The sequence below is a fragment of the Brassica rapa genome, chromosome A09 (assembly GCF_000309985.2).
Source record: "Brassica rapa cultivar Chiifu-401-42 chromosome A09, CAAS_Brap_v3.01, whole genome shotgun sequence".
Lineage (NCBI taxonomy): Eukaryota > Viridiplantae > Streptophyta > Magnoliopsida > Brassicales > Brassicaceae > Brassica > Brassica rapa.
In genome coordinates, this window is record NC_024803.2 from 9,196,831 (window position 1) to 9,207,958 (window position 11,128).

General features: G+C 38.5%; 2 protein-coding genes across 2 annotated transcripts; one reads left to right on the top strand and one right to left on the bottom strand.

Annotated features, from left to right (window-relative positions):
* Positions 1-829: 829 nt before the first annotated feature.
* LOC103838353 (pollen-specific leucine-rich repeat extensin-like protein 1) lies at positions 830-4,038 on the bottom strand. The gene is made up of 2 exons (XM_009114784.3): positions 2,315-4,038; positions 830-2,239 (listed from the first exon to the last, which is right to left on the bottom strand). Exons 1-2 carry the CDS (start codon positions 3,404-3,406, stop codon positions 1,091-1,093), a joined length of 2,241 nt encoding a protein of 746 aa, XP_009113032.1. The 5' UTR covers positions 3,407-4,038; the 3' UTR covers positions 830-1,090.
* A 4,470-nt stretch (positions 4,039-8,508) lies between these two features.
* LOC103838354 (probable aminotransferase ACS10) lies at positions 8,509-11,128 on the top strand. Its single transcript, XM_009114785.3, has 4 exons — positions 8,509-9,645; positions 9,735-9,839; positions 9,927-10,087; positions 10,161-11,128. Exons 1-4 carry the CDS (start codon positions 9,142-9,144, stop codon positions 11,020-11,022), a joined length of 1,632 nt encoding a protein of 543 aa, XP_009113033.2. The 5' UTR covers positions 8,509-9,141; the 3' UTR covers positions 11,023-11,128.

Genomic DNA, 11,128 nt, shown 5'->3' on the forward strand with positions numbered 1-11,128 from the left:
GATCCGTACTTACAAATTTGCCAAAATGAGACCTAGGATGTGATATAAATTAGAACTGAATTTCCAAATACCCAACATGTATCCTAACGTGTACCTGAACGCTCAAGCCTAACTTAAAGTATGTTTTATGTTTTGTTCAATTAGTTTTATATTTGATTAATATTTTAAATGTTTGCTTGAATAACCTGTACAATTATACTCATAAAAAATATCAATAATAAATGTTCCAGCATATCATTAAATATTAATAACTATTACTATTTAGTTTATATATATATATATATATATATCTAATTTTTAATACTCTATCTATAAGAATTATATTATTATATATTTGTGAAGGTTTTAAAGAATTTTTTTCTTGCATTTAAATTAAAGTACAGTTATATATATGAATTAGTAGTCATATATAATTCTTTTTCATATTAATAAATAAAATATAATTGATTATTTATTTAACAGTATTGTTAATATAAATTGAAGTCATTATTAAAAAAATATAGATTAGTTATTTAGTTCCATAATTTTAGGTTAGTGTATATATTTAATAATAATTAAGTTAGACATAAATATAAATAATTAAAAAGGTAGTTAAGTGTAATAGTCCAACTTAGACTATTTGTAAATAGATAACTTAGACTATTTGTAAATAGATAGAACCTAAATTAATATATTAGATTCTCAAAACTGAAACTATAATGCATCAAATTGGTATAGCAGAGACATCAAAACACAACAAACTTTGACACCATTGCTTATCGGTTGAAGACCTATCCAGCCGTTACCTAAGAGAACATAAAAATAGAATACGAAACCTACATGGAAAATCTTACGCCAACAATACTACATCCAAAAACTACATTAATCCAAAAAAAGAGAACCAAAACATTACAAATTACTGCACCGTTGCTTCCAAACTTAACCATGATGAATAGGTCAAAAAGACCAATCACAGCCGCGACCAAAGAGAACATTAAGATACAAAAAGCTGCGGAAGCAATTAACATTACGCTACACTACTACAACAACAACATGGCCAGCGAGAGAGAGAGTGGGGAGCCTTACTTCTCCATTCAGAAACCTTTCTGATTCAATCAACAACAATTACTTTCCGAGGCTTTCCAAGTCTCGGTTTTGTTGATGCTTTTTGCTTACTCTGCTTCACATTCTTTCTTCTTTTGGTTCCATTCATATGCCAGTCATCATCATCATCATCATCGTCCTCACTAGGATCAGAATCTATGTACTCATCATCGTCTTCGTCTTCATTATAATATACCTTCCGAGAGGCTTTTTTAGGTGCTGTTCTCGGTATATCATAGACTGGGAATCCTCTTGGTAAGTCGGGGATCTTAGCCGTCTCTGCGAATCCTATTGGATAGAAACCCCAACAGCAATAGTAAGTATCTTCTTCAGCAACTGGTGGTGGAGATGGAACTTTCACCGCCTGGAAAGCTCTCCTACAGCTCTTAGTTTGACATTTAAGCACGCTTTCCTCGTACATGTCGGGATACTCGAAAAGCACGAAGCAGTAAGGACAAGTCGTCCAGAAACTTGGAACCTTCGGGTGAGAATCTGAACTTGGAGTCTGTTCAGTATGTTGGGTTTGGTTAGTGACCCCCGTAGGCTGAGGAGGAGAAGGATTAGTAGAGGCCACTGGAATTGGAGAGGGAGTAGTGGAGACAGCTGGAACCGGAGGTGGAGTAGTAGAGACCGGAGGTTGATGGAATGATTGAGTTGAACTGAAGATAGGAGACAGTGTAGAGGGCCCACCAGAGGCTTCAGGTGGCTGTGATTGAAATGCCTGTTGTGGCGGCTGAGTCACCATCATTGGCTTAGACGTTGAAGGCTGCTGAGATACCGGCAATGGCTTAGAAGCTGTGGTTGGCTGAGATACCATAAATGGATTGGATGATGTCGGCGGTGGCTGTGGCTGAGGCTGAGATACTGGGATTGGCCTAGAGGTCGGTGGTTGCTGAGATACCCGAAATGGGTTAGATGATGTCTGTTGTGGCTGAGATACTGGCGATGCCTTAGCGTTTTGTGGTGGCTGTGAAGCTGGAAATGGGTTAGAAGTCCGCGGCGGCTCAGACACCGGAAAGGGGTTAGAGTTCAATGATCGTTGAGACACAGCAGATGGCTTAGAGTTCGTTGGTGGCTGAGACGCAGCAAAAGGCTTAGACTTTTGTGATGACTGAGACCCAGAGAAGGGCTTAGAGGCAGCAAAAGGCCTCGGTGCCTACATGAAAAAACAATACTTTAATTCATATACATAAAAGATGTGTCTACATTACTAAAGGTTTCTTTTTTATACCTCACGAAGACCAGTCCCTGCAAGAGGGTTAGAAGATGGCTGAGACATCGGGAATAGCTTAGAAGAGACAGGCTGCGGTTTAGACACCGAATGTGTCTGAGCCGAGCGGTTTGGCTGAGACACAGAAGGTTGATCAGAAACCAAAGACAGCAGCGAGAGCTGAGCAGCTTGATTGGACCTAGGAGGCTGAAACTGACCAGAGGATTGCAAAGCTATAGGCTCAGACGTTGGAGTAGGTTTAGACGACCAAGTGAGATCAGTTGAAGGAGGAGGCGCCCTTTGAGACGACGCCTCCTCATAAGACCTACCACTAGAAGACCGTTCTTGATCATGAAAACGCCGACTAGGCTGCACCCTTTCCGTCGCAGTGTTCAAGTTGATAGACCTCTCTTCCTCAACAGGAAGTCTCCAGTCTCTACCGCTACTACTACTCGAACCACCACTCCTAATCATCTCACTCTCGTGACCAAACTGCTGCAACGGCTGAGACTGCATCACCTGCTGAGGCTGAGCGAAATGCGAGTGCTGGTGAAGCTGAAACGGCAACTGCTGGCTCTGATACGACACCGTTTGGTGCTGAGGAGACTCGTCTTGGTGCTGAGGAGACTGCGGCGGCTGATTCAGAAGCTGAAACCCTAGTTGACCTAACTGCCCGAACTGACTCAGATGAACCTCACGATCGTACAATGCCTTCCTAGAAGGATCGGAGAGGACGTACCACGCGTCGGAGATGAGCCTGAAGGCCTGATCGGAGTACGGGAACCGGTTCCGGCTAGGGTTGAGGAGCACGGCGAGCCTGCTGTACTGAGTGGCGACGAGCTCGGGGTTGTGAGTGAGGCGAACGAGGCGGAGGACGGCGTACCAGTCGGGGAGATCGGCGCGGATGCGAGATTCGCCGGCGAGGAGAGTGTCGGCGACGGCGAGGATAAGCTCGGCGGGATCTACGAGGGAGTGATCGGCCTCGCATGCGCGGATCGCGTAGGTTTTGGAGCCGTTTAGGTCGCCGGATAAGAGGAGCTTCTGCGCAGTCATTAGCCAACGTTCGGCGTCTCCTCCTTCTCCTCCACCTCCGTTACCTCCGCCGCTCATCATTTTTTTTAACAGTGGGAAGACTTTGAGAGAGAGAGAGAGAGATTTGGGATTTGGTTAAGATTCTTCAGTGGAAATGTGAATGTGTTTTTTCCCTTATAGTATATAGTTTGATTAATAAATGATACACAGCTTTTATGGTGTTTTTAGCTTTTGGGTTTCAAGGCCCAAATGGATTCGTATCCTGTTGGACAGTACTGAACAGTGAACACGTTGATCTGGAAGTTAGTTTATTGTGCTGGACTCAGAAAACTCAAGCCAATTTTATCTAAATTTCATACATGTCCCGCACATGTTAATTTTCATACTAGTTTATTTACTTGGAAATAACAAAAATAGAAAATTTTCAAAATAGAAAATATCTTATAATCTTGATATCATTATTTGAAAAAGACGTTTTTTCATTGACCGTCAGGTAGGGGTGGGACAAATTAAGTATTCGGGATCGGATCTGTCGAATCCATAAAATTGCTATCCGAATATCTGGAGTTAAGATATCCTGACTAAAATTCGAATACCTATGGATATCTGGATCTTGATTTTTTTTTTAAACTAACAAATTAACAATTTATTTACTATTCAAATTATTTTTGTAAAAAAAACTGAAAGATTATTGAAACTTAATAAAACCAAAATTTTATTTATTTAATATAAAAATTATATATAATATACATATATAAATATAATTATATTTTAATATTTTAAGAATATATTATAGGCCTAGATCCGAGTTCTTCAAATAAATAAGGCGAAAATCACTGAAAAGTATCAAACTTAGTAATAGTAAATTCTCGAAAGAATCAATCACTGCATCTGCCATTTACCTGAATTCTATTTGTGGTGTCAATAGGATACCAATGAACTAAATAATGATTATTTAATAATCTAAGCGCAAGTCAACGGTGCTGCCAAGGAAGGAATTGGGAGACCTTCTCGAGCACATATTTTTCTCTTTTTATCAAAACAACATATATCACATTATCTAATTTTATCTAATGTATTTCAAAATAAAATGAACAATCAAACAAAAATGATGCTAACAATAATTATCAGATTTTTGTCAAACTATAACAAAAATATTTGTTATAAAGATGAATTGTTGAAATTCAATATACTTTCAAAATAAATGACTAAATCCATATGGATTTTTATAGTTCATATCAAATGTCGAATTAAGATCAATTTTAAAATTATTTACTAGAATCTTCTAATTAATTTTCATACATATAAATTATAAAACATATTTAAAATTTCTTACAAAAATTGAAAGCAAAATATTAACCAATTATTAGTTTAGAGGGATTCGCTCCTCCCTCACTCTTACGGGCGAGTCCAACTGTTTCAAGCAAAACTTGGTGATATCTGAAGGAAATCAAACTCTGACCGATCCAAGACTTCCAGAATAAGCCTGGGGATTGACAAAAAATAGCCTGCGAGCGTCAAAATACGTCATGTGGACACAACAGAACCCCCAATTTAATTGTCTCTGAAAAATCTTTATTTTTTTTTTTGCAGAAGCAGCTTTATCTCCGACAAGAATTTGTATCTCTGACAAAATAAACCAAGTTCCTCTCGGAGCGACACTGGGTGAGGATCAAACAAGTTTTTCTTCTTCTCGAACGACATTCTCTCACAGAATAAGGAAAGAAGAAACATAGATTTCTATATCACAAACTCAAAGACAGACTACCTTAAGAACATAAACAAAAAGGAAACAACATTGAATACTTCTTTAATTAGGAGTATTAATCATAATTTTCGTGAAAAAGACTCGACGAGAAAATTCAGTGATCAAAATGTATCATTTATAGTCATGTTATCTTTAAGAGATAAATCATCCTTCCCGAGGAATGAGTAACAATAAAATCAGAGTAAGTGAGATTCGCTATACCATGGCAATCGAACACTAAACTTTATTCTATCCACAACTGAGAGAAAAAAAAATCCAATTCAAAAAATATTATTTATTACATCTACACAAACCTACCTTTACAAAATATAAAAAAATAAACATTTTTTTAACTGTGTGCACAAATCTAAAACAACAATTAAAATGAAACGGAGGAATAATATTGTTGTGATTGTGAAAGTATCGAGTCATTTGAAAAGATTCTCACGGGAAGTGACGTTTCGACGGCTTAGCTTCTTCGCCCTCGATCTTTAGAGACAACATTGCTTCTCCGTCAGACGAGATTGGAGCATGCAAAAATCACACATTTCTGGTGTCTCCGCCCATTAAAGATAACCATGTGTCACTTAATGGACTGGAAGCAACTGTTGGAGCATGATTTATCACATAAATCTGGTCCAGTAAAATCCAGTGAAAACGGACTGAATTTGGTAGTGATGACATGATCAATCGTTGAAACCCATATATTCCGACCCAAAGGGTTACCTCACAGCCAGAGATAGTGAGATCCGAGTATACGGATAACAACCAAGATCCGGTCACCTCACGGTTAATTAATTAATCAATAGACTAAAATCTCGGGAGCAACACGGCATGTACGCCCTAGATGCGTAGAGTAGTTGGAGCGAGCTTAGAAGTATAAAATGCAAGGCCAAGGCCAAGATCATTATCATATACACTTCTTAATTCACTCGCCTTAGATCTAGAATACTTTTTCAAGCTGTGTTATCTTATGATTTGTTCTTTGTACTTATCATATTCGTTGTCAATAATATTAGTCTAGTTCAAACAAACTATCTAAGAAATCTACTCATGAATATTTTTTCATCGTTTCTCTAAACATTAATCTATTCATATTTAAATTCTGACTATAGGTTTTAGCTCCCACACGTGGGTTGAGGTTCTCAGTGGATGGTCCTTCTTGTATGGAACCCAGGGTTCGATTCAATTTGTATTGATAGGACACTAAGGTGACACAACTCATCAGAATTAAAGTCTACCCATTTCTCTGTGAAATAATTTTTAGCATGAGACTTTGATAAAATCTCAAATAACTCTATTATAAGCTTTATTTTTATCTGTTTCGATAGTTATGAATTATGATTAACATCTCAGGTTGGTGCTAAGAGTATAGATACATATTTTTTAGTTTTCCAGATTTTTGGGTATATACTCGGGTGTTTAGGTGATTTTTTTTTTGTTTGCTTTTTTGGATTTTCTGATTAATTTTGATGTTCAAAGATATTTTCAAGTTTAAGGTATATCTCTGGTTTTAAACATTTGAACCGAATTGTTCCAAAAAAAAACATTTGAACCGAACCAAATAAAATTTATTTAAATATCAACGGTTCAAAAACTGAGATTCAATCATTCAAACAACCCAAAATTGATACGAACTGGCCTGAAACCGAAGTCGAAACACATAAATTCTAAATGGGTTCAGAATTCATCTACCCAAAATTTCGGTCCCAATAAAAAACCGATCGAACCTGACCTAGAGACCCAAATACCAATGCTTGTTAGTTTCTATGTGAATGAGCGAATATGCGTGTGTATACATCTCTAGGTTTACGGTTTAGTGGTTTACCCACATGGTTCACGGATACAATACAAAAATACACTAATTTATAACACCTCTAGGTTTCTTGAAAAGTTATATGATTTGGTATCTCGCAATCTTGAGTTTCTTAGACTTTTTTTTTTGAGTTTCTTAAACTTAACATATGATAGGGATTAGTACTTAGATGTAATAATCATGTGGCCGTGATTATTTTAAACCCAATTAGAACAAGTGAGGAGCCCACATGATGAAGATTCATGTTATATAACGACCAAAACCTTAGCCTTTCTCAACTTGAGGCGGAAACACACACCAAGCCAAATCCATTTTGTTCTACTTATCAACTTGTGTCTCGCATTACTTTTTTATAAGATAGCAAATATATTTTTGTTCTTTACGAATCAAATGTGTATACAAAGGATAGCCCTTATAGCTCCTGCAAAATTTGTGGCTTATGCAATTTGGAGAGAAATATAAGGACACTATTTTAATGTCCCATCTACGTTATCGACCATATAAGAAATGATACGAAAGAATACTATCTATTTGCCAGCTGGGATCTATACAAATTTTAAATTTTGATTCTAATATAAAAAATTCATTTACTTTTTCCGAAAAGAGAAATAATTTTATTTTTTGCTACTTTTATTAAATTCTTGGAAACTTGAACTTACATATATATATTTGTAGAAAGTATTACCAGTTATTAGTATTGAGAGCTTATACAAGGCATATATAGTTTTAAGGAAGAAATTAACATGCACAGTAATGGTAGATTTATTTAGGTTTGGATAGACAGATGATTGGAGGATGATATTTGCAAATCGCCATGAATACTCAAAGTTTTGATGCATATCTGATGGCCAATCAACTGATTGATGTACCAATGAGGAGGTGTAATATTCAAGCATTAGAGGAAGTCTTTGTAATGTGAGATTTAACCATCATTTTGGCGAATTAACCGGTGGTGTCTAGAGATACCTTTTGGAGCCGGCGGTTAACCAAGGGTGGATGGTATTCGATCAAGTCATGTAATTGGTTGGCTAGTCATCAAAACAAGAACGATGTGTACAAGGTTACATACTGTCTTCAGTAAATGCCTTGAAATAATATGTTTGAGATGTGTAAACTGCTTGCTTCTAAGCAAACATTTATGTGGAAAGCCTTAAGTGGAGCCATTCTGGTCGTTGATTTAATCAGAAACATGGGGTGAAATGGATGACAAATGTCAAACGCGTGGATTGTTTGGAGAATCAATCAATCATTTGTTATTTGAATGCTTGATGCCAAGACATGTATTAGCCTCTTCCTTCCATTGCCCGGCTATTGTTTTTTTTTTTCCATCTTCCATCTTTGTAAATTTCCAATATTCGCAACTCTTATGAGAGTTTGGCCTTGGATTGTTTGGTACCTTTGGAAAAATTCAAATTTACAGCTCACATGTAAGCCATTTTAATGCAATGGAAAGATAGTACACGCAAATAATTGTAGATTCAGATTCATAGTCAGTAGTAGTACTCTATTCAATGCTTCACTCATTAACTTCAGTGTTCAATCAAAAATGTCCATTTGGACCGCACATCTGAATCTTACAGTATATTTACAATTTTACATATAAATCCAATTACATATCCCCAGAACAAAAAAAATAGAAAAGAGACTATAGTTCTCAGAAAATTCAAAACAGACATTTGGACCGCACATTGAATAAATAGTTACTTCCATATTGTTGGATTGGTCTACGATTTTGAAGATATAAACAATTTAACAAAAAGAGTTTTCTTAATTTAGTAATCATATTACTTGTAATCCTTCCTTTTCATCTAAAGACTTGACTGGTTTTACCATATCATCCTTAAACTATGTCGTTTAAACCGGTGTCAACTGAAAATCTAATACAAAAGCCTCCGATAATCCAAAATTGTAGGGACACCAGTTGATAAAAAAATAAACAAAAGAAGAAGCAAGGGTACAATAGTAATTTACGGACACTTATCTCTCCCTCCAAAATTCTCAGCGACCCAAAGAAGCCAAAGCCTAACCCTTTAACTAAGGAACGAACAAGAGCATTCTACGCTCCACATAGATTCCCCAAAAAAAAAAAAAAAAAACCCATTTTTCGATTTACCTAAATCTGAAGAATATTCTGTTTCTCTCAAATCTCTTCGCCGTCGGACTCCATAACCCGTTAACCCGACCCGAAAAACCCATCCGACTTCGATTTCAACACTAAAAACACCTACCCATCATGCTGACCTCACTCCCACAATGACCCGTACCGAACCCAACCGGAGCTCCAAATCCGATTCCGAGAATTCCGGCGGCGGTGGCGGCGGAACCACCGCGATGAGGGTTATCGTTCCGTTACAAGGCGTGGTTCAAGGCCGTGGCGGGTTGTTCTTAGGCTCCGTGATTCCGTGTGCTTTCTTCTACTTCCTCCAGTTTTACCTTAAACGCAACCGCAAAAACGAACCCGACTCCGGCGAACCGAGTCCAGATTCGGATCCTAGTTCGGGTTCTCCGGATCCGACCCGGTCGCAGTCCGTTGGGAACCTCACGGAGCTTGCGAGTTTGCCTCGTTCCCTCTCTCGGATTCTCCTCTCGCCGAGACTCTCCGGTGGAGCTGTCTCGATCTCGGGTCGGGCTGGTTGTGTACTCAAGGGAGGAGACTCGCCTTACCACGTGGGTCAGAAACGGGTCGAGGAGGATCCGTATGATGAGTCGGGTAACCCGGACGGAGTTATCGAGCTCGGTTCAGCTCACAACACAAAGGTTTAAACTTTACACCAAACCCTTCAATAAAGTTTGCACCTTTTTGTGATCTTCTTGACTTGACTTGACTGTCTCTTTCTTTGTAACAGATGGATTGGGTTTCAGAGGATCCAGGAGAAGCAATCTCGGATGGGTTGTGTATGAGTGGCATTGCTTCTTACGAGCCTTCTCATGGACTTATTGAACTCAAAACGGTTTTTTACCCTTGTACCCTTTTTGTCTTAATACTTACAAGTATGTTTTCATGTGTTCTTGAGAGATATTGTCTGGATTATGAACAGGCTGTGGCAGGATTCATGTCTGAAGCAACCAAGAACTCTGTTTCTTTTGATCCAACGCAGATAGTGTTAACTTCTGGTGCAGCTTCTGCCATAGAGATTCTCTCATTCTGCTTAGCTGATTCCGGAAACGCCTTCCTCGTTCCTACACCATGTTCACCAGGGTAAGGTTTTAGTTCTTAAACTCTCTACTGTTTGACCAGACAATGCTGAAGGGGGATGTTCTGTTGTGTACAGATATGACAGGGATGTTAAATGGCGAACGGGAGTGGATCTCATACACGTGCCTTGTAGAAGCGCGGATAACTTCAACATATCAATGCTTGTTCTTGATCGAGCGTTCTACCAAGCCAAGAAACGAGGTGTTAGAATCCGCGGCGTCATAATCTCAAACCCTTGGAACCCCACGGGGACTCTCTTGAGCAGAGAGAATCTATACGCGCTTCTGGACTTTGCCCGCGAGAGGAACATTCACATCATCTCAAACGAAGTCTTCGCTGGTTCTGTCCACGAAGAAGGAGGAGAGTTTGTTAGCATGGCTGAAGTAGTTGACACGGAGGAGAATGTGGACAGAGAGAGAGTTCATATCATCTACGACCTCTCGAAAGACTTGTCCTTCCCGGGACTTAGAACCGCAGCTATCTACTCATTCAACGAGAGTGTTCTATCCGCTTCAAGGAAGCTCACAACGCTATCTCCAGTCTCTTCTCCTACACAGCATTTGCTCATATCAGCAATCTCGAGTCCAAAGTTTGTTCAGAGGTTTGTGAAGACCAACAGGGAGAGGTTGATGAGGGTCTACGCAGAGCTTGTGAAGGGTTTGAAAGAATTGGGGATTGAGTGCACGAGAAGCAGTGGTGGGTTCTTCTGTTGGGTGGATATGAGAGGGTTTATGTCGTCTTACAGTGAGAAAGGTGAGATTGAGCTGTGGAACAAGCTCTTGAACATTGGCAAGATCAATGTAATACCAGGATCTTGTTGTCATTGCATTGAACCGGGATGGTTTAGGCTTTGTTTCAGTAATTTGTCAGAGAGAGATGTGCCTGTAGCTATGAACCGCATTAGGAAAGTTTGTGAAACTTGTAAATCTCAAAATTGATTTTTTGGTATTTGATTATCTGTTCTGAAGCCGAATTTGGATTGATATTGACTAAACCGAAAAATGTAAGCATGTAAATTGTGCAATTGAAGGCAATTCAGGATCA